At 46.1% G+C, this 24,348-nt stretch overlaps 1 protein-coding gene across 1 annotated transcript; it reads left to right on the top strand.

Moving 5' to 3' along the window:
- The first annotated feature begins 12,715 nt into the window (after window positions 1–12,715).
- Window positions 12,716–14,398, top strand: FOXI2 (forkhead box I2). Its single transcript, XM_029201151.1, has 2 exons — window positions 12,716–13,214; window positions 13,956–14,398. Exons 1-2 carry the CDS (start codon window positions 12,716–12,718, stop codon window positions 14,396–14,398), a joined length of 942 nt encoding a protein of 313 aa, XP_029056984.1.
- The last annotated feature ends 9,950 nt before the right edge of the window (window positions 14,399–24,348 follow it).

Consider the following 24,348-nt stretch of genomic DNA (forward strand, 5'->3'; position numbering starts at 1 on the left):
CTTATCTGTAGAAATAGCCATAACATTTACAAAAAAAAGCATGAATTGAACCAGGGAAGAAGTCTTGATATATTCTTGGGCGTGTTCGCCTCCAGCTTACCTTGAACACCTTATAAAATTCCTGGCTTAGAGAAGAAAATAGTGCATATATATCTCATCATAACAAGCTTAGCTATCCTCGCCTGCTCCAAATTTTTGTCCCAGGATTTTCTCCCTTAGCGCCTTTGCCCTTTCCATCCCCTCTTCCTCGTTCTTGACCACCTGATCCTGATAACATCACACCTCCACAGTGAGCCACTATGTGCCCTTGCATCGCCTGGTCCTTTGCTGCCCTGCACTGCAGTTAGACACTTGTCTCAGACATTCTTCACTGGCTTGCTAGTTTCTAAACAATGTCATGCCTTCCAGGACTTAACACAGATCTTGGCCTATAGTAGGTGTTGAGTAAATTCGTGTTGATTGAGAATTAACACATGTCCTTCTGGTAATTCATGAGAACTAAGATGTGTGGCCAAGGAAAAAAAAAATCACAGAAACTGGCATAACCTTGCAGGTTTCATGCAGGTGCCACCTTGTTAAAGTGATGACCATGAACAAGCCTTGAGGAAAAAGAAATCATCCAGACGGTATTGTGCAATCAAGGTGGAGGAGACATATGAAGTTTAAAGTGGAAAAGTCACCTTCTCCTCCTGGGAGTGCTTTCTGGTGAGTATACGTGCTGGGTACCACACATCAGCCTCTGACAGGTGAACTAAACCTGAAACAGGAGTTAAGAAACTTTACTGAACCACCCCCCTGGTTTCTGTTTCCTTGCCTGTATAAAGGTGATAATAGCGATCTACTTTTCTTTTCTTGTGGACTACCAGAAAATCTCAAATGAGACAACATCTCTAAGGGTGTTAGTGTATTCCAAAGCACGTGTACATGTGAAGAGTTATCATTTTTGCTGGTAGCACTGATTCAGAATCAAACCACCAAAAGTAACACTGCAACAGCAAAATAATTCAGCAACAACCACCAAATTAACTCTCCAAGTATCAGTGTCTAATTGGGAAACAGACACTACTCCAGGTATTACAAACAGAGAGGATTTAACACAGGGAATTAAGTGATAAACTAATTGCATAAAGGCAGCGTTACAATGACAGCAGGAGCTGCAGAAAGCTGTCACATCGCTGCTGCAGCCAGTGCTCACCTGAGCCCACGGCCCACTGTCTCTGCTCCCCTGAACAAGGTTCCAGGAGTCGTGTTCTGCGGGCCCCCAGCTCCATGGGAAGAAGTCAGCCCACCTCCCACTGCCACAGGTGCTGCTACCAGAGCTTGCAGCTGCCCCCAGTCGCCTTGCAGCTGCTCCCCTTGACTCGTGGCCCTGCCTTGGCTGGTGGCACCACCCAAAACAGAGTAGCTCATGCCTTCCCCTGCCTTTTCAACCTCCCATTGGCAGAAGCTAATGGAAACCCTGCTTCTGATGGGAAAGTTGCTTCTGAAGGCTTCTATGCCGTTAGAACAAAAGAACATACAGAAACACCTAGAAAGGCAGAAGTATAAGTGAGTGCTACAGACAATATCTGACACTAAATTCATTATTTGTTATTTTGTAAAAGTAACCAGCCCTGATCACTGTAACCACATTGATATCTAAGGAGAAACTTAGATTCATCAGGCTGAAGTTAGTTTAAAATTTTCTTCTTTTAAAAATAAGTGGGGAGAAGTGTAGACCTTTAAAATGTTTCTGGTTTTGTAAAAGTTTCATTGAATATCATTTCTTTTTAAAAGGTGTGCATATTTACTTCTCAACGAAGTGTCTTCTTTTGTAGACAAAAAAACCCCAATCTTGTACAGTGCATTACGAGTGCTTTTACAACATGTTTGTTTTTTTTTTTTGTCCTTTGCAAAACCCCTCTGAGATATGGCATGTTTTACAGATAGAGAAACTGAGGCTCAAGAAAGTTTAAGGGATGTGCCCAAGGGCACAGGGGTGGTCAACGGCCCAACTGGGAGCTGGGAGCAGCTCAGCCTCCCTGGCCAGGCTCTCTGTCCCTCAGGAGCATCTCTAAAGTAGGGAAAGTGCCAGTAAACTGGAAAAGCCAGGCTGGGTGGGAAATGAAGCTGGACCACCAGTCCTGTTCCTCATAACCTATGTGGGGTGGTTGGGTCCCCCCTGGCCCCCATGATGCCTCAGGACCAACCTTGAACCGATGCCTGCCCCCCACACACACTGTCCCTGGAGAGACACACAGCTAATTATCATCTTGTAATTAGATTGGTTTCCTTTTCTTAATGCAATTCTCTATAGATGTGCCACCAAACTGGACAGATATCTGCAGAGCTGCCATTGTGTGAGTAGTTATCTAAAGGTAACTAGAGACGCAGGGGAATTTCTAAAATACCAAGGAAAATGACTTGTTTCCCACCAGCCCCTGGGAGAGTCTGATGGAAAGAGAGCAATGCTTGACCATTGGCCGGGGAGGAAGCAGTGCCTGGCAAGGTAAAGGGTTCTGGATGGAAGTCCTTTGGACACAGAGCATTTTAGTTCAATTCCAGATCATCGTAGATAATGCTTGAGCTGATGTGGGCACAGGGGGCCTTCAGATGAAATCTGTGAGGTCAGAGGGTATGAGCTGAGGGTACCAATCCGTTCCAGAGAGCATCTCCACAGATTACACACAGAATGGACAAAATTGCAGAAATCCAAAGGTTTGAAAAATACTGAACAAGCAAACTTCAGGGGGGGGACCCCTGAAAAATGCTCTAATTTTGGAAAGGACAACAAGAGGAAGGAGAACCAGACTGATCTAATTGACTTGTGGAAATGGCAAAAGCTAAGAACCAAATTATATGGGATCATTATGTAGAAATAGGAACATCATTTCCTTCAGCCGGGTCTCCCAGAAAACCAATTCAATAAATAAATCATCAAAAAAATAAATTTTCACATATTAGTATTATACCATATAACAAATATTTAATTCAATATTTTAATCTAATTTAATATATTACTAAATAATATAGTATAATGTAAATAATTTACATAATATATAATAATTATATTGTACACCATATAACAAAGTATAGGATAAAATATAAAATGTAATTACTATATTATAAAATCAATATACTTGATTTAATATATATTAGTGGCTTGAATTATAATGTTTTAAGCACTAGCTAGGTGCTTAGCGTGCATTACCTGATTTATCCTCCCTTGACCCAGTGACGCAGGTATTATTATATGCATGTCACATACAAGGATAATGAGACTCAGAGAGATTTAGTATCTTAGGCAAAGGCACAGAGCAGCGACACGGATTCAAAGCCGGGACTGCCTAACTCCAGAGCCCACGCTCTTAAATGCTAATTTCACTGCCACTTAGGCAGGCTGTGAGCTCTTGTGTCCTTTTGATTCCTGGCACGAGCATTCTTAGCTCATGCTCTGTGTCGCGCAGGACAGGAGGACAGTGAGAAGCAGTCGGAGCGTGGGTCAGACCTGGAAGACCACTCGGACTGTCCTCATTTCTGGAGGGGCAGCAGTCTTCATAAACGAGAGCTGTACCTTCTCTTTGTGGCCCCTAAACAGACCAAGTGCCAACGATGGAGAAACGACACCATTCCTTTCTCTGGTGAGAAGCAGCCAGGAGCCCAGCCCCTTCTGTCCTCCTGTGTTTGCTGGCCTGATTCACTCCTGAACCAGAGTGGTCAGGAATCAGGTGACATTGATTAAGTTGAAGAAACAGAATGATAAGAAATTGAAAAGAAAACGATTTTCTGACCTTTAGTCATTACAAGATGTAGTCAGAGTTACATCTGGGCAGGAGCAAGGAAGGAGGAGAAATGCCCCATCCACTAGTCAGGAGCATCTTAGTCTCCATCCTGATCTATTCTACTTATATGGCCATGTACATTTCACAGGAAAAATAAGACTTAGATGTTCATATAATTGGTAAGTAGCAGTCGTAAAGAGCAGGCCTCACTTTGACAAACCAGTAGTTAAGGATTCAAGGATCTACAAGATGGAAGATGAGAGACCTTCTCATCCAACCTGATCATGTACAGATGAAGCTCAGGTGGGGACTCTCCCCACCAAAGGTCACCCAAGATGGGAAAGGCACAACCCAGACGAGAACGCTGGTTCCCTGGCTCCCAGGCAATCCCGCCGCCGCCACTAAACTGGATGGACTTAGCTTCACCATCGGTGCAACTTTATTTTCATTCCAAATACATTATTATTTTTTTTAAATCAAAGGAATATTCATGGTACTTAACTGCAATAAGTGTTTCTTTTAAGTAAAATGTTAAAAAGTCCTGTCTATTTATTACATTAAAAAATATTCAACAGAATGATCATGAAAATTGGCATTAGAATATTTAATACAGACATAAAAAATATAAAAGAAACTTTTATAATGAAAGAAGCCTACCCTCTCTGTAGGTAGGTTATATCCTTAAATGTTTTTCATTCAAAAATATCTTTATTGATGACTATGGATTCTGAATATTTCTTTTCTCTTGTCGATTTCGTTACCTTTATACCGAGGAAGCAATGGAACTTAAGCTACCTATTTTGTAACATCAATGTGGGATTTTTCTTTATGAAATGGGGCTACTTGAGGAAATAGACTCTATGACTTTCCACTAGATGGCAGTACAGTCACATAATTACAGAGGGAAGAGGCGGGATGAATAAACAAAGTCGTCACGTGATTCTAAAGAGGATAAAATCATTGTCTCACCCCCAGCTTATTGGAGTTTACTGTTTATTTGCTACAATGACGGCAAGGCAAGCTCATTATTTTTTTAAAAAAAATTTTTTTCTGAAAAAATAAAGCAGACTAGTGAAGAGAGAAAATGCACTATTCTTTGCCACCCTAATAACGCTCACTGCCATGTATTTTATGCCAGGAAACGTGCAAAGTGCTCTATATGCATGATATCATTCTGCCCCAGTGGGGCGGGGAGGACCTGGGAGACAGTTACTATTACTATATTAGTGATGAGGAAAGTGAGGGTCCAAGTTAACTCATCCAGTATCACATAGTTAGTAACTGGCAGGACCAGGATTCAAACTGGAGTCCATCTGACAGTTTCTCATTGTCAAAGCCAACCACTGTTAGCATGGTCCCACTCAGTCCCTGAAAGTGTCTGCCTGATACAAGATAATAAATGTTACCACAACACTTAGAACATCCTTAGATGACCCCAATGGTAGCCATAACTTTTAATACTCAAGTAACCCTATATGAAGTCTATCACATTTATTTACTAAATACATACAGGAAAGAAAATAAATATTGTACAATTAAATGACCAAGTGTGCTTTCCAACTTCTTACTGCTCAGCCAATTCCAGGCTTTACACATACATGGAATAAAATGAAACGAGCCCAACCATCTGCCTAAAGAGCAACAGACCACACAGAGAAAAGAAAACGTTCAAGGGACTTTATAACATATTGCTTTGACTATACTTCTTTAGTGGAATATATTTTAAGGATTATAAAAAAGAACTGCAAAGAAGTCTTAATTCTCATTCAATAGTTTTTCTGTTAATAATGATACTGGCATGGTTATTGGAGGTAAGCTGTGAGATAAAGCAAGAAGTAATTATGCTAAAGTGACTAGGAATCAGATTTCCAGTGTAAGAGAAAGAAGACACAGGTATAAAGTTTTTTTAAACAAACCTTGTAAGTGTTAAATTTTAATAAGTATATTAACTCATGATTTTTTAAAAATGTATTTCCTAGCTCTGTCCATTGAAAGGTCTGAAAGCAATGTTACCCCTTTCGCCAGGAAAATATCCTACTTCTTATATTTAGGCTCTTAATACTATTCCTTCTAAAAAGGAGCCAGGGCCCATTGGAGAAATAGTTGATTCAAGGTCTGGGTCAGGGAAAGTACAAAATAAGCCCAGGACTGCTGTGTGAAACAGCAAAGAAACGGCCAATGCCTATTGGGACCATGTCAAAAGGATATGGTGGCCAGCTCAAAGGGACCCCCAATGCCTCAGTTTGGGATAATATATGCATCACAAAAATAAGTGTAATTTATTAAAACATTAAATATATAAACATTTATGAGTCCATAATGATACTCAGAGAAATCCAACAAAACAAAGCAAGAACTTACTGTTTCCAGTTAAGATGACTGTTTCACCAACTCCTTACTCTTAAAATTGATCAATAAAGGGAAATAAGTGTGTAATTTTCTGGTCTTTTTAATATAAATTATAGTTCATGGAAACCCAATAAATCCAGTTGATGACGGCTCTGTTTTACAGAAAAATGACAGTTAATGAATGTTAAAGAATGACAGAGTTAGAAAATTTTTATTTTGCAACTCCCAGTAGAGTAATTGATTTAGGGAGCAACCATAAATGGAAAATAAAATCAATAGCAATTCTTACCTGGAGAGGATATCTTTACGTGGGGGGAGTTGGATTTTTTTTTTTTTTTTTTTTTTCCCGGCCGTGCTGGGCAGCTTGCGGGATCTTAGTTCCCTGACCAGGCCACGGCAGTGAAAGCGCTGAGTCCTAACCACTGGACCACCAGAGAACTTTTATTGTGTCCAAGCATCATCCCATGGATTAGTTCCTAATTGTCTTTTCAATGTCACTCCTTTAGCCCAGTGATCAAACTCAGAGTCAGTGAGAGAGGCATAACCTGGCATCGTGTGTCTCCTGATATGATGGAGGAAAACCACGTAACCTGAATCTGCACCAATCTTGAGAGCTAAATTCCAGTATAAAGGAAATGCAGGGAATATGGTAATAAACGTCACCAGGAGAAAACAATCAGACACATCTAGTTGGTGGGACTGCTCTTTTCAAAGAGTCAATGCCTTTAAATATTCAATTTGAGAGGGAGGTAGGGGCTGTTCTAGAATAAAAGAAACGGAAAGTACCTGAAAAATACAAGATAGCTCTCGTGGGCACATTGGATTCTGATTTGAAAAGAAAAAGGCTAAAAAGTTATTTAGGGAAAATTGGAGAAGTTTAAGTATGAAGTGTGTATTAGATAATATTGAAGAATCACTGCTAATTTGTTAGTTGTGGTTATAATATTGCGGTTACACAGGAGAATGTCTTTTTTTAAAGATTGATGCATGTTTAAGGGTAAACATAATTATAAATCAAAAGATTTATAATTTGTATTTAAAGGCTTCAGTAACAAAATACATATCTACACAGAGGTGAAGCAAATACAGCAACAATTTACAAACTTGAATTCAATGTTTGATCATTTTTAAAATAAAAGTTAAAACATATAATATTTAAAACAGTTTTAAAATCAATAAGATGAGGTCTGTTTAAACATAGTTCAGCACAGCCAGGATTTTCCCTAGTAAAGGACGCTAGAGCGTATTTGGAGAAAACATATTATAATAAAGCCTTTCCTCAGTTTCATGTCAAGAATGTAGATAACATATTTAGGTATGAAAGTGTATTTAACATGTAGGGAGACAAACTGTGAACTCAGGATCAGGTCTGGGTTCTCCAGACCAATGGGTGATTGAATGCGAGAGAGAGAAAAAATACCGTTACATACTATCGGTAAGTACTTAATACTTATGTGTGTTTGGCATGCATGATTTCATTTAGTCTTCATAATAACTTATGAGCTGGGCGCTACTAGCTCCACTTTGCAGAAGGAGAAACTGAGACTTGGAAAGGTTAAGCAGCCTACCCATTCAGGTGATTGGGGCCAGAGCCAAGGTTTGAATCCAAGTCTGTCTGTAGCTAAAGCTCTCACCTTCTACATTTGCCAGCTGAAAGAGAGGTTTGGCAGTCTGCACAGTCTGAATGTTGTCTCAATTTTTTTTCTCAGTGATAAGAGTTTGAAGTAAATTTCAGTTATGAACTACCATGGGGTGGTAAGGAAACAGGATATGCATTCATTGAGAAACCTAATACATCAAAGCACTTCACAGGTTGGGGAATAAATGGAACTCAGGGGTGGAATCATTGACCTAAGTTTCACAGGGTTCAAGCCAAAGTCTGGTTGACACCTGGGCCTGAGCTCTTGGTCACAGTGACCCCTGACCTGACCCCTTCTAGAGTAAGCAACCAGAAATCCACAGCTAATTCCAGAACTTGGGACATTATTTGGCAGAGAAGAGCTGCAAAAGTCAAGGCCAGTTTTTGTTGATGTTGTAACTGATCCATTCAAAGACCAAAACCCCCTTGAGTTCTCTCCAATTTTGAATGTTTAAAAAAGTTAACTAGACCCCACCAATCAGCCTTGACCAACAGTGGTTGTGCCTTACTTGGAGTTCCACACAGGGGATGGTGAGAAGTAAGGGCACAGGGGCAGGGCCTTTCTCGGGGGAGGCACAACCCCCACGAGAAGTGGGAACCTCCTTATGACCACAAAGGTGGGGTTACTGAACTGGGGTGACATGGCCCTGTTTGGTTTGGTGGTTGTGTTTTTAAGTTTTCTACTGCTGTGTGACAAATTACCACAAACTTAGCAGCTTAAAACAAAACCCACTTATTAGCTCACATTCTGTAGGTCAGATATCAAGCAAGGCAGGGCTAGGTTCTCTGCTCAGGCTAAAATCAAGGAGTTGGCTGCTGCATCTGGACCTTGGTCCTCTTCCAAGGTCATTCCTGCTATTGACAGAATTCAGTTCCTTGTGGTTGTAGGACTGAAGTTCCTGCTTCCTCGATGGCTGTGGGGGGTAGGGAGTGCTCTCATCTGCTAGAGGCTGCTCTCAGTGCTCATGTGTGGAAGATAATGAATTCAGTACATGTTGAGTTGGAGAGGAAGACATCCAAATGGATGATAAAAATGACCAAATCATTAGTTAATGCAGAAGTTTTCAATCAGGAGTGATTTGGCCCTATAGGGAATGGTTGGCAATGTTTTAGACATCTTTGGTGTCACAGCAGAGGGGTATTGTCAGCATCTAGCAGGTAGAGGCCAGAGATATTGCTAAACGCTCTACGGTGCACAGGACAGCACAGAATTATCCAGCCCAATATGCCAATAGTGAAGAGGTTGAGAAACCGGGAGTTTATGGTCAGTAGTTAAAGCCACAGCACTGAGGAGAGGGCCTGGAACAGAGCTCTGAGTGGAGGGCAGGCCAAGCCAGAGCCTGAGAAGGAGCCAGAGAAGAGGAGGTAAACCAAAGGACGGAGTTCAAAAGCAGGTAGAAAAAGGGGTGTTGATTCTCAAATGTGTCAGGAGCTGCTGAGAGTCAAGCAAAAGGAGTAACAGTGACCATTGGACCTAGGGTGACAGAGGCCACTAGAGACTATGCCTGAGCAGGTTCACTGGAGCCGTGGGGGCGGACGCCCGTCTGGGCTGCGCAGGTGTGTTCTCCAGACAGAAGGACGCACCAACAGCCAACAGAGGCAACCCTTCCAGACACTGGGCTGCTGAAGAGAAGCAAAGAGAGAGACTGACGTGGTGAAGAAAGGACACCTCTCCCACGGTGACCAGAGGAAGGAAGACAGCTGTGGTGTGCTTGGAAGTCTAATGGAGGAAGGTTGGGGAGACCTACCCACAAAGTAGGCAGTGGGTCAGGTTTGAGAAGGAGAAGCAATGGGTCAGATGTTTGAGGGAGGGGACCAGTTCCGTTTAGGACTCCTGGGCAGGGCCAGGGACCCAGGGGAAGCTGGGGAGACTCTAAAGGCATAACCTTTTCCCTTGTTATGTCTTCACCTGAGGTTTTTTTCTTTGTTTGTTTGTTTTGGGGGGGGTTGGTTTGTTTTTTCCTCTTGGAAAATTCTCATCAGAGCTCCATCCAAGACCGACTCAAATGTTAAAACATTTTTCCCCGCATGACTGTGCTGCACCACCTGGTACTCATTTTATGAGTCCAGAGTCTGTTGAAAAATAAGGAAATTATCCCAGTAGAGATGAAGATGCACACTGGGCTCAGAAAGCAAGGAAGGGTGATTAAAATATGGACATTCCTGCACAGCACAAGTTGTAATGACTTCTATAAGGTGAAACTGAGGGAAATTTCACGAAGGCTCAACTGATTTTCTTAGAAGTCCTGAAACTCACGAGCAGTAAAGAGTTACAATATTAACAGGAAGAAAGGCTGTTAAGATTAAAAGGAATTTGGAAAGGACTGTCATCTGTTTTTATTCTTTCCCATTACAAGAGATGACCCAGGATGTTCTTTAGAATTCAATATCTTTGATTTTATTATGATGCAGTACAGGTAAGTGCAGATAAAATTGATTCTTCCTCTAGATCATTGTGTCACTCCACCAAGACAAGTTTTCCTACATTTGAAGCCTTGGGCAATCAAACCCCCCACGAGGTGCAGCAGGTTTCTTCCAGGGGCCTCTGCAGGTCACATGGCAGCTGCTGGAACAAAGGGAAGGCGGGGCCGGGTCTTTGTGGATTCAGGCCTGGCTGGTAAGTCCGCCCACCCGGCTGTGTCTCCCATCACACTCTTTCTCCATCACCCCCATAGTTCGGGTTAAGGCAGAGCTGTGTGGCTTCTGCGATGTCCCATCCTCATGAAGGGTGGTTTCTGGAAAGCTGCCCCCTAACCAGCAGCCATTTCAAAGTGTCAGGTGTGGAAAACTGCTGACTCTTAGCAAACTAAGTATGACTACTATGGACAGGGGAGGGGAGGGAAGGGGAGGGACGGGGTGTGTGCGGGGCTGATACCCAGTTTGCTGGTAATGAACCCATCCAAGTCATGCCTGCAATCATATTTGCTGATGGAAAGACACTGTCTTTAAGACGCCATCACCAAAAAGCTTGTCATATCTACAGAGATAGTGTGTGTTTAAAATGGTGAGGACGTACTGAACATCTCTAAACTGACAGGCCAATGGTTCTGGCTGCGGTTTTTTTTTTTTTTAACACCTTTATTGGAGTATAATTGCTTTACAATGGTGTGTTAGTTTCTGCTGTATAACGAAGTGAATCAGCTATACATATGCCTACACCCCACATCTCCTCCCTGTTGCATCTCCCTCCCACCCTCCCTATCCCACCCCTCTAGGTGGTCACAATGGCTGCTGTTTGTGACAGAAGCAAGAAAAAACCGGGGCGTGCTTCCCATCCCAAGTACTGCTGTCCCCCTTCCCCCCAGCACTATCCCTGCAGTGATGGGGGACGGGGTGGAGGAGTTCGGAAAGGTCCTGGGATCCTCACAGCCCACAAGCTTTTGACATCAATTGGAAATCTGTGGGAAGGGGGAGAGAGGAGGGCCGGTACAGGCCGGCTGAGAAGCTAACTTCCATGAACCAGTTCTGGCGGTTTCTTTCCTGACGTCGTCTGAGAGACCAGGGTCCCTGGCCTCTACTCTCTCAGAGCGCAAACAAACCCCCAGAACTGTCTGTAGTTCAGAGATCACTTCCCAGGGGGCTGTTACTTCTAAGAGGAGAGGCCCACGTGGCAATAGAGGGACTCTCCCTTCTGCTACTTGTTAAAGAGATCCACAAATTGGTTGTTTTACATGAAATTCGAAATCACAACCTGAGAGGCCTAAGACCACACCGACATTCACGCCTGACTCCAGCTGGGCCCCTTATTTCCAGAGCCCGGGGCTTTCACTCCGTCTAATCCTTAGCCCCGCCCACGCGCCCCCTCCTGCCCCCTCCCCACCTCCAAGAGTGCGGGGAGGGGGCGGCGTGGGACAAGTGGGTTGGAACGTTTGATTTTGAAAGGAATTGGATGTATTGGCTTTGACCCTGCACAGCCCCGGGATGCTGGGAAGGTCCCAGGGCGAGACCGATTTCTACCAGAAGGGTGCTAACCCCGCGGGCGCTGAACGTCGGGGCCCGTCCCCTTATCTCTGAACCTTGATCACCGCTTCTCCGCGCGAGGGCGAGGGGCCCCAGCTCGGAGTCTGGGAGGCGCTGCTCTTCCCGGCTCCGTACATGAGCCTTGGGCTTGGCCCCAGGCCGGGGTAGCCAGGGCCCGCCGGGTGGTGGCGGGCGCACCGCAGGGACGTCCCTGTTTTCACGGGGCCAGGGAAACCCAGCAGAGGGTTTTGCCACCCACCGCACCTTGTGCCCGAGGCCACTGCGCGCGGACTGGGCAGGCGTGGTCTCGGGCTCCCTGGATGACTGGGCGTCCCGAGTTTCCAGCCTCTCCGCGTTTACAGGGGTCCGGTCTGCCTTCGAGCTTGTCGCGGGGGCTCCCGACGACTCCAGCGCCACCGTCCGCACCCGGCCAGACCCTGCCCGGGCCCCTCGCCTTCTCCGCCGCTCGCACTGGCCCTTCTGCTGCTCACTCGGTGTCCCCAAAGACACAGCGAGTCCCCGGTGGACGAGCAAGGGGGGCTCGCGCTGGACGGGGATCCCACTCCGAAATCTTGGGGGCCTGCGCGAGACGTGGTACCTGCCGCAGGGTGCAGGGCAGCCAGGGCTGCGGGGCCCTGAAGGCCTGACGAGGCTGGGATCGGCGAGATCCCCGGGGACCCAGGGTGACGGTGGCCAAGATTCTGGCTCGAGATGGCGCAGACAGCACAGGGTCTGGGAATTACTGGAGCGGCTCGTCGAGAGCGCCTCGGGACCTGGGCGGGGCGGAAAGCTGACCCCTGGGCGGGGATGGAGACATCACTCCTCTAAAACTGTCGGGGAGGGGGCTCGCCGCCGACACTCACCTGGGGCTCGGGCCCCGACGGCATTTAAAGGGCGGAGGGCGGGGCCCAGCGGGCCGCACTGGGAGCTGCTGGCGGCCGCGCTGGTTGGGGCGCCCATGAGCTTCGGCTCGGAGCCACCCGCCCAGACCCGGGAGCGCCTGGCCATGGCCGCTTACCGCGACGGCTCGGGGCCCTGCGCGGCCCCGCACGGCCAGGCCCGGGCGGCCGCGCACCCCGCGGGATACGCGCGTGGCGACCTGGGCGTGGCGGGCGGTGCTGGCCCGCGCCTGTGGCTGAACGCGCCCGCTCTCAGCTCCGCGCCCTACGCGCCGGGACCCGCGCCCGCGTCCCCCTACGGGGCCCCTGGCCCGCTCCTCGGGGCCCCGGGCGGCCTGGCGGGCGCCGACCTCGCGTGGCTGAGCCTGTCTGGCCAACAGGAGCTGCTGAGGCTGGTGCGGCCGCCCTACTCGTACTCGGCGCTCATCGCCATGGCCATTCAGAGCGCGCCGCTGCGCAGGCTGACGCTCAGCCAGATCTACCAGTACGTGGCCGGCAACTTCCCCTTCTACAAGCGCAGCAAGGCGGGCTGGCAGAACTCCATCCGCCACAACCTGTCGCTCAACGACTGCTTCAAGAAGGTACCCCGCGACGAGGACGACCCAGGTAACAGAAGCTCACCGCCACGCCCCGTCCAGGACTCCGCGGATTCCCGCAGCTGGCCTCCTGGCACTCTAGGGACGGGGGGCCTTGGACGGCCCGGTCCTCTTTGCACAGCTGAGGGTGCCGAGGCGGGAGGAGGGTGGGGAAGCGACACGTACTTGGCCGCAGACGGCTCGAGGACGCCAGCAGAGCCCGCGGCCCTGACTTGAGGTCTAGGGCAACAGGAGTCTCTAATTCTCGCGCCCTCCCGCTAAGGAAGAAGCTAGTCTGCTGGGGGACCTTCGGAGTGACTTCTGGGGGCCTGTGTCCTTTGCTGTAAAATGGGAACGACCGTGGCCGCCCGGAAGATCAGGACAAATCAGATGCCGCCTTGGGAAGCCTCGGAGCCTGCAGAGAGGCCAGGCGCGGTGGGCTCCACGCCGCTGGCAAAGCGAGTGCCAGAGGAGAGCCGGCTCGGTCTTCCCTCTGGCCTTGACCTTAGCAGAGCAGGTCTTCTCTCTGGCCTTGACCTTAGCGAGGCTCTGTATTTCCTGCGGGTCGCCCTTCCCTGGTCTTTCTGGGATGCCCACATTCTTCCGAGTCTGACTGTGGAGCCCTGATCCGGTACAGAGCACCGCCTCAAGGTTTGGGGTGGGCGTGAGGGCTCACGGAGGGGCCGGTGAAGCTGACCTCCATTTCTCACGTTCTCACATCACCTCGGTCAAATCCCGGATTTTCTGATCTGGGCCCTTTCTTCTTCCGCAGGTAAAGGCAATTACTGGACCCTGGACCCAAACTGCGAGAAGATGTTCGACAACGGGAACTTCCGAAGGAAGAGGAAGAGGAGGGGGGAGGTGAGCGCGGCCGCATCCTCGGGTGCCCGGAGCCCGGGAGGAGCCGAGGCGCCGGAGCTGGAGTCCCTGGGCGCCGCCTCCCCGGACCTGCGGCTCTCGTCGTCCCCTCCCGCGCCCGAGGCAGCCGCCTGCTTCTCCAGTTTCGCCTCGGCCATGGGCGCCCTGGCTGGAGGCCTCGGTACCTTTCCCGGGGGCCTGGCGGGCGACTTTTCTTTCGGGAGATCCACGACGGTCGCTGCCCACGGTACCCAGGCCCCCGGCCCCGCGCTCGGCTTCGCCTCCGGCCATCAGACGGCGGCCACCGGCTTCCGCGTCGGTCACTTCGTCTACAGTCGGGAAGGGACTGAAGTTTGAAGGGAGGCCGGGGATTGTCCCGCGTGCGGTGTCCACAGGAGATGAGCTCAGCCCCACGTGTTCGCTCCGCAGGGGTCAGGGCAGCTCAGGGAGCGCAGGGTGCCGGGGCGGGATGCAGGGAACCGAGCCAGCCTGTCGTGCACCCCTCACCCAGGCGACCATCCAGGTGGGGTGAGCGGGCGCTCCCCACTCCCCCTGTGCTTCCACTTGACCTGGACCTCGAACCCACGCTCCCAGGGGGTTCCGCCTTAAAGGGGCCACAGGCTGGCGCTCACCCCAGCTTGCTTTTGTGAAGGAACCTGGCGCACCCCAAAGAGCCTTCTCATACGTGCTGGTGGGGACGCCCGGGCCCCTGTGGGGAGGATTTTCTCCTCCTTCCCAGCCTGGCTCACCCAGCGCACAGGGCCTTTCCTTGGCGCTCCAGGGAGGCCCTCGGGGTTCCGGAGCAGCCCCGGGGGGCCGGCCGACTTCCACCCACCGTCGGGGGGAGTGTGCAGCCAGCGAGGGGCACCTGGGACGGTCGGGACCGGACGCGAGTACGTGGGACTTCCCGAGGGCTGGATGGGAGGAGGGCTGCGGATGAGCGGCCCTGGGGACACCAGCTCCTTCCCTGCCACTCAGCGCCTGCCTCCCTGAGTCTGTCGTAGGAGCAGGCGCCTCCGGGGGCCACCAGAGCCGTGCCGAGCGCGCTGGAGTCTCAGGGTGGGTTTAGGTTTGCCACCCAACCACACTCGCACGCCGGAGAAACCACTCCTGTTTTCCTCTCCCTTCGTACCCCTCATCCCCCAAGTTGGTCCCCAGAGTCCCCACTCCTTGCGCGGAGCGGCTGCCTTCTGTGCAAATGTAAACCCTCCTCCCCAATTTGTATAACATTTATCCAGAAGGTTATCTTTGCAGCCAACAGGCATTGGGAGGAAAAATTTTGACTTCGGGACCTCCCCGAGCTTCTGGAGGCCGGGGCCCGGGATCATTGGGTCCCTCCTGGAGCGGCCGTCGCCTCGCACCAACCTTCCCTGCGCTGGGGGCGCGCAGGAGAGGCGTCTTCCCTGGGGAAGAGCAGGGAGAGGACCCTGCGAGCTTGGAGGAGGGCAGGGGATTTGGCGAGCCCAGCGGAGCAGGTGCCTCCAGGGCGCGAGTTTTAGAGGAAGCGGAAGGGCTTCCTTCGGGCATGGCTAGAACAAGCCAAGAGTCGCGGTGCATTTGGAGCCTGGGTGGTGAGGCACAAAGTTGCAAACTGCTCAGCATCGCCTCTCTCTGCTGCCATGCTGTGGGAAGGCAAGCAGCGTCCTGGCTCTGTTGTGATACTATGTTGCCCAGCCAAACTTACAACCAACCCAAAATCTTTTTGGGGAAAAACACTCCCCAAATGTAATACAATTTAAGAAAACCAGAAAAAGAAAATCATCACCTTACGAAAAGAAAGAATTTTTTCTCAGGCCCATTTAATAAACAACAAATGCTAAAAAATAAACACCAACGTAGTGTAACTCGAATCCACTTGCTGTTCTGTACGTGTGAAGAATCCGTCACTATTTCCAACATTTTCAGTTTAGACTCTGCATCTGCAGGAAACTTGGAGTAAAGGAAGTTTTAAAAATAAGTTTGACAACGTTGGGAAAGTACAATGCACACTTTTGCAATTAATAGAGCTTTCAGAAAATTGGCTGATAAATACGTATGTAAACATTGTGAATCATAGCTGCATGACTGCTAGAAATTGGCATGAAGCTGCTTTTTTTTAATCTTCCAACAATGGTTTTTCTGACAAAATAGAGGGGGGAGAAGTTTCAAAAAGATCTTTCAACCTTTAGTTTGACTAAAAATCAATTTTTGATGTTTAAAAATGGTTCCTCCATTCATACTTTATGCCATTAATTGGTAATGGTATAAGCAAATAGATGGAATCTTCATGAGAAAAGTAGAATTTAAAGTAATTCTGACAGTGCAGGGCATCTGGAAATCAGAAACCATCCCTTCTCCATGACAGTCTATGTGTCTGGATGGGGCAGGGAAGGGGAGAGACCAAAATGCAGTTTCTGGGCCCCGGGGCAATCAGCTTCAGAACCACTTTGCATTAGCCCAAAGATATATTTTCCCAGAGGAAAGAAACTACTGAAATCAAAATAAGCAAAAAGAACAAAGAAGCCTGTTATCGGTTTATAATTAGATATCTTCTTTGGGCCAGGACTCAGTGAATTTGACCTTAGTTTCTAGGACAGCCTGCACATGAGCAACTGAAGGACCAGCTCCTTTTGGTCAGATGGAGGAAATGCTGCCAGGACGCCAGAAGAATCCTCTCCCCAGGGCTCAGAGTCCCATCTCCACCTCTCTGTCTTTTTGGTCTTTGAAATAACAAAATGTTGTGCTTTTGCATATCAAGGGTAGGTGCTGTATGCTACGGCTTTTCTCTTGAGGAGAATTCCAAGTTGTTTTAAAACTAACTGCAAACCTTTACAAAAGGAGTGCCTTGGTAAGATGTTATAAGCACACGATGGAGTGTCACTGAAACACTCAACTCTTCATTTGAATCAACATTTCAGTGGCACTGAATAGTTTCAAGTATAGAAATGATGTATTTCCACCTTCAGAAGAGAAAGACAAAATTGTCAGGATACCAGGTTTTTAGGAATTTTTTTCCATTGCCAAATAATAGTGGAAATTTTCAGGTGACTGAAAAACCAAAGAGCATAAAAATAAAGTAAATTATGAAATTACCTCCCCTGGAAACAGTCATGGGGTGAAGAGGTGTCCCAGGCAAAGAAGAACCATTTGTGTTTGAAAACCCAAATATTTGTTAAAAGTATTTTTTAAAGGGTAGTAACTAGAGTTTTAAAAAGTGAGCACTGGATTTCAAGGTAGGAATTCACATATGGATTCAACATTGAGTATGTCCACCTATGATGAACGCAAGTTTTGCATTTTGACAATTCCGCCTTGGGCTATTCATGTTCAGCTTTTAATCTTTAATTTCTTGAGTGTATCCATTGTAACCAAGTGGCATTTTTTTATTCAGGGAAATAACCTTACAGTAATTATTGCAACTCTTCAGTGAAACAGGAGACTGAAGTTCATTGTGATTTTGCAGATAGAAAAGCTGAGCCAAAGGGTTAAGCGATCTCCAGAAGCTCATCTAATGAGAACTAAAAGGGCTCCTGATAGACACGCAACCTTTCTATGGCTCACACTCAGAAATGCACCTTCACGTGTACATATCCGTTTGCTCGCGTGTGCGCGCACACAAACACGCATGCACACACATCACTGAGCCATGTCTTGACCAGGATCCTCAAGAAAAAAGCCATAGATGACTGCACAAACCCATGATACTCAAAGGCATAGTATTTTCAAACAATACTGTGAGAACATCACATTTGCTGACTTCCCTGGTGGCTCAGTGGTTAAGAATTTGCCTGCCAATGCAGGGGACCTGGGTTCGATCCCTGGTCCGGGAAGATCCCACATGCCGCAGAGCAGCTAAGCCCGTGCACCACAACTACTGAGCCTGCGCTCTAAAGCCCGCGAGACACAACTACTGAAACCCATAGGCCACAACTACTGAAGCCCGCGCGCCTAGAGCCCGTGCTCTGCAACAGGAAAAGCCACCGCAATGAGAAGCCCGTGCACCGCAACAAAGAGTAGCCCCTGCTCACCGCAACTAGAGAAAGCCCACACGCAGCAACAAAGACCCAAAGCAGCCAAAAAAAAAAAGGAAAAGAAAAAGAGTATCACATTTGCATTCAGAATTTGATTTCAGATGGAGAGGAACATGTGCAACCATCGTAGAATGTAGTAGGGGTGGAGTCGCACATCCTAATAAAATGTGATGTGTTCAGTAAATCTTTCGAGCGTCAACTCTGTACCTGCCTTTGTATTAAGCCCGGCAGTGAATACCCTGGGCCGTTGCTGCCCTCCCAAAGCCTCCTTCCAGTGGGAGAGGCAGAGATCAAGGAGCAGTTACAGGCTGGACCGTGGCTATTTGGTTCCAAAGCAATGACTTTATGATCAAGTCCGTAAGCCATCTCATTTGTAAACACACAATTGCCTCATGGCTGTGTTTCCTACACTCCGAAAACTCGGAAGTGTCTGTTTGCTTTCTCAGCTTTATAACTTCATTGTGATTTAGGCCAGGAGTTGAACACTGCCCTGGCCTGGAACAAGTGTGATCTGCTCCCTTCTCCACAGCATCATTTAGGAACTTTAACATAAAGCCTGTCCTCTTATTAGAAGATCTATTAACTGATGGTCACAAGAGATGGTGACTCATGGGACCAGAGCTGGCCTTTCCCCAAGGTTCCTGGGTATGGATGCCTTTGGTGCATCCTTGCATCCATTTGTTGAAGTTTTGGGAACTCTTTCTCTTTTAATCTAATGTAAAATTTGCTAAATAACATTCCTCAAGGCTACTTGCCCAGCCCCTGCAGTAAACTGACTACTCTCTTTCGTAAACTCCCATCAGGGACTGGACACAAAGAATGTAAAATATTCTTAGTTTCATTCAGTTCGCAGAGGGTAAATGAATAGTATATTAAATTAGATTTTCACCAAAAAAATATATCAGAGTTATATCCCTTCGTTAACATGGAGCTAACTGAACTGATGAGTTTTTGAGGTTTTCTCTACCCCCAAGAATCACCCATTCATTCATCTGACACTGATTGAACATCAAGGTGACAAGGACTCTGTTAAATGCTTAATGGACATCATCTATTTAAGCCCTCACAACCAGCCAGGGAGGCAAGTATTATTATCCCCATTTTACTGATGCAGAAACTGAGGCTCAGACAGATTAAGTGGCTTGTTTCCTAGAGGCCACAGAGAATTCAGAGCTGTGTCAGCAAGAACCTACCTACCACCCGCCCCTGACTTCCTTGCCTCCCACTTCATCCTTCAGGTCTGAGGGAGATCTCACTTTTCAGGAATCCTTCCCCGGCATCCAAGTCCAAGTTAGGTGCCCCTCTGCTCTGCTCCTGCAGCTCCTGGATGGGCTTCCTCATCAGCCTCCCCCAGAAGGCCCTGTCACCACCTCCATCCTCTCCTGGGGTCTATGTGGGGAGGAGTTGCCTGCTTTATTTCACAGGAACATCCCCAGCGCCAGGCATATTGTAGACACGATATTGTAGGGGTGGGGGGAGGGTAGCAGGTGAATGAATGAATGAATGAATGAGAGTGTGAGTGGGCAGAGATGTACCCTAAGCTTTCCATACACTCTCCCTCCCTTCATAGGGCCCCTAGTCTCCTATGACAGGCCTGATTCCTCCATGTATAGAGCCAGAGCTTCAGCTGGACTCTGCAGATACAAAAGTGAATGAGACACAGCCTTGGAGACCGCTGTCGGGCAGAGTGCCCTGTGCTGGAGTGCTGTGTGCTGAGTGCGGAGCTACGTGGAGGAAAAGCCAGAGACGTGATGGGAGATGAGGCCAATAAGGTCTGGTTAGTTTCTCACTTTGAACGCGAAAGCAATCATAATAATACCAACAATGTCACAGAGAATCCAGGCTGACACCTCCATGGCCACACCTTGATGAGAGGTTAGCTATGTACACACGTTTATCAGAGGGATGAGTCTTTATTTGCCAGTGGTGCCTGGGCCTTTTCCAGAATACCTTTCCCTGTCACCTCTGCTCTCCCCAGACCTACATCCTTGTCCAGAATGAGACTCAGCTTCCAAGAAGGCCGGAAGAATTTAAGGACAAGAATTGGGTCATGCTTCGGTGTTCCTCCCACAGGGCCTGGACTAAAAGATGAGGAGAGGCAGAGCGCGTGTACAATTGGTAATTTTGACTGCATCTTCTAAAAGTGTTCAGGTGTCTGCCTGGCTCGGGGCCCCTGATCTGTCTCAGCAATCCATCACCTGTGGCTGCCCCTGACTCCGGCACACACTGGCGGTTTGCCTCTGCCTAAGGGGAACATTAACTTCTGCACCTGAACCAAACGACGCCCTTTGACGGGACCTCGCTTTGCTGGGCTGGGAACACTTTAGTCCTAGAAGCCTAAGGGCAGGTCGGTTCAGGGGAAGATGGACTTTCTTGGGTAAGTAGAATTAATACTTTAATGAAAGGTTTCTGTTTCAGGATTCTTGAAAAGTTGGAGCTTAATTCTTTATGCTCTTTGGGAATCCTGAGTGGAACAGGATGGCTTTGCTGCTTTATTTACTTTGGTTTGTTTGATTTATTATTTTTAAATTTCTGTTAAGACGAATAAATCACATCATATATTTTAATTGAGGAAAATTAAAAGGAATCTGGCATATTACTTAAACCTTGCATGCTACTTACATGCAATGTAAGAAAGAAATTATAAGGGAAGGAAAGAAGAAAACTTTTAAAGACTCATTTGTAATGCAATTCTTGAGAGATATATTGCCCTTAAACTTTTTTTCCATTCATTATTGCTTTAATTTTTCTACAACACCCTAGTTAGGATATATAATACATAAAAGATATGTAAGAAACGTAATATATATAAGAATCTACAATAATAATATTTCTTCATTAGCAAGAATTCTTTTCATCCCTGGCAGGAATGTTTCTTCATTTTCTGGGTTTGAATGTATAAGTCTGTTAGTACACATATCATATTAATGCATTCATTGCAGGCACAAAATTAAAATGAGATTTATGAAAGGAAAAAGTCACATAGTTTCAAGTAACTAGTAAGATGGATGTTTCTGAATTCTTCTGACTTCTCAGGAGGAACCCCTCTCCGGCTCAGATTTCACCTGGGCTCATTTATACAGCAACCCCATGGCTCCCTTTGGGGCATCCACAGTAAAAAAGACTTTTAGCATAACTGGGTGTAGAATGACAAGAGCCGATGCTGAGACGCATGCCCTGTTCACCATCCACTGGAACAGGCTTTCATAAATCCAGACATGATGCTGTGGGCTTTGTGGAGATGTTCAGTTTAGAGGTAATCGAATCAAAGTCTTCAAACGTGCTACAGAGTGAGTGACAGTGTCAAGAGAGAGCAAAATTGCAGAGTTGGGGTTTCGATTGTAGGAACACAGATCCCTGCAGTTGAAAGGAATCCGCTAAGATGCACTGGGCAGGCCTGGGTCATCAAGGATGATGCCCTGGTACTGAGCGCTCACTGTCAGCAGGGGCTTTAAAGACGTGACTGCTACTAAAAGCTACTAGGCAAGGAAGGTGGTATTAACTTAGCTTTACAAACGAGAAAATTAGGCTCAAAGAGGTTAAGTGACTCACCCAAGGTGGGTAGGGCAGCGGGGACCAAGGATTAAAGTTAACTAGTCTGACTCCAAAGTCACTGGTGTTCCTACTTTCCGCACTGCCTTTCCTGTAACTAATGGGGAGGGCGGGGAGCGGCAGAGAAACACCGCATTCTCTGTCCTCAAACTCTGCTCTAGAGATGTTAATCCATTGTGTCACATTCCCAGGAAAGCTCAGACACAGGATGGAAACATGAAAACATCACTAACTTTGGACTTTATTATATAAAAAAACATAATTCAATGGGTATGATTTTAAAAAATAGCACACGACTGTTATTTATTATAAAACAGAATTCAGTACTATAATTTTAAAAACTAAGGGCAATCTTTAGATGAACAGAAATACAATCTATAGGCTCCAAACTGAAAAGAGGGCACAAAAATTTACAGCCAGGAAATTCCAAATGATCATATCTGACCCACCACCTGTTTCTGTATGACCCACAAACTAAGAGTGCTTTCACATGGTTTAATGGTTTAAAGAGAGCATAAGAGAAGAATATTTCATGACATGTAAAAATTACAAGAAATTAAAATCTCAACACCTGTAAATATAGATTTACTGAACACAGCCTGCACATTCAGTTCTGTGCTGTCCACAGCTGCTTGGCGCTGCATCAGAGATCACAGCTGCATTAGAGAATAACGTGGCTCTTATGGCTACACACACCGCAGATCCCAGTGGCAGATACAGCCCTGCATCTTAAGGACCGAGTATGTGGCTGTTCCAAGACTTTTTTTATATTACCAATGCACACCCATTATATCAAAGCCAGAAAAGAAAAAAAAATGGACCTCAAATGTTGCAATTTTGAGACACAGTGGAGGGTGGATTATTCTGTTATGGAGTTAGATGGCCAGGCACTGTGTTTATCAGGCAATGACACCATACATGTGCTAAAGAATACACTTTAACCACCATTACCAGACTAAGCCTTTCCTTTCCACTCAGTACAGTGATGGTCAGAAAAATTAGAAAATAGCCGTCTGTTTTCTAAACAAGTTATCTCACCACAAAAGTTATCTCTCCACAAAAATTAGGAAATGAAAATGAAGTTGCAACCAGACAAAGTAAGGTTCTGGGTAAGAAAAACTGTTTATTCATGTTGTGTTCATTAAATCAGGTTTGAGAGCAGCAGCTGAAGAAATGTGCTCAGAAAATATCCAGAAAAAGTAAACTTGTTTAAGACTATTAGCTTTTGTCCTCAATTTTGTTCTATTGTAATTATGTGTTATAAGTTGAATGTCATCAATAAAAATTTTGTGGAAATCTATTTTTCTCTCTTGTTATATAAGTATCACAAAATATCCTCAATTTTGACCCTTGGTCCACAAAGCTTAAAATGTTTACCATCTGCCCTTTACAGAAAAAAGTTGTCAACATTTATCAGAGGATAGAAAGGCGAGTGGGAAAATATAGTTAAGAGTAAACGCAAAATAAGATGGTAGAAATTAGCCTAAATGCATAATTAATCATAATAAATGTAAATGATAAACTGCTCTAATAAAATCAGAGGACTGGATTTATGTATTTTTAATCTAACTATAAGCTGCTGATAAGAAATATACCTGGAATTAAACCTCAAGGAAAATTGAAAGTGAAGAGATATAAAAAGAAATAGCAGGCCCATTCTAACAAAAAGACAGCTGGTATAGCAACACTAATAAAAAATAAAATTTTAGTGAACACACACGGATATGAAAAAAGATGAAAAATACACAATAATAAAAGAAATTGACCATCAAGAAGATATAAAGAATATATATAACCAACAGTATTTTCTCACAATTCAGTAAAGAAAAGCTGACAGAAAGACACACATTTAACAAATCCACAGAGTAGGGGATTTGAACCCACTTCTATCTACATCAAGCAGATAAAAAAAAAAAAATCAGTAATGCTGTGGACTTGAATATCAAAATTGCCCACCTTGATATAACAGAGATAGTTAGAACCATATGCTAAAATGATATTAATACATATTTCTTACAGTTTTTATTTTGTAAAGTAACCACAGACTAGATCACAAAGGTAAATCTCAACAATGATGGAAGGACTTTGTCACATAGACCATGTTTTCTGACTACAGTGCAATAAAAGATCATTAAAAATGTCTGGATACCAAAATAAATTCTTAAAATTCTTAAATTCTTAAACATGTCATGGGGTAAAGAGAGAATTGAAATGAACAACTGTAAAAGTGCTTAAAAGATGGCTGTTAGAGGGAAACATTTAGCATTACATTTATTTAATCAATGTATTTAGGAAAAACAAAGGATATAAAAAATAATTGAGGGGCTTCCCTGGTGGCGCAGTGGTTGAGAGTCTGCCTGCCAATGCAGGGGACACGGGTTCGTGCCCCGGTCCAGGAAGATCCCACATGCTGCAGAGCAGCTAGGCCCATGAGCTATGGCCGCTGAGCCTGCGCGTCCAGAGCCTGTGCTCCGCAATGGGAGAGGCCACAACAGTGAGAGGCCTGCGTACCACAAAAAAAAAAAAAAAAAAAAAAAATTATTGAGTTTTGTGTTCAGTACAAATAACTAGAAGAGATAAATGGTTTAAAAAGAAAAAGGAAGGAAATTGTAACTATAAAAATAGATGAGTGAAATGGAAGACAAAACAATATAGACAATCAAAAAAATCAGGCGTATTTCTTCAAAAAATGAATAAAGCAGGCAAAATTTAGAAAGACAAATCAAGAAGAAAAGAAAAAGGAAT

This window comes from Monodon monoceros, unplaced genomic scaffold (genome assembly GCF_005190385.1).
Source record: "Monodon monoceros isolate NGI ecotype Baffin Bay Population unplaced genomic scaffold, NGI_Narwhal_1 Super_Scaffold_4, whole genome shotgun sequence".
Taxonomy (NCBI): domain Eukaryota; kingdom Metazoa; phylum Chordata; class Mammalia; order Artiodactyla; family Monodontidae; genus Monodon; species Monodon monoceros.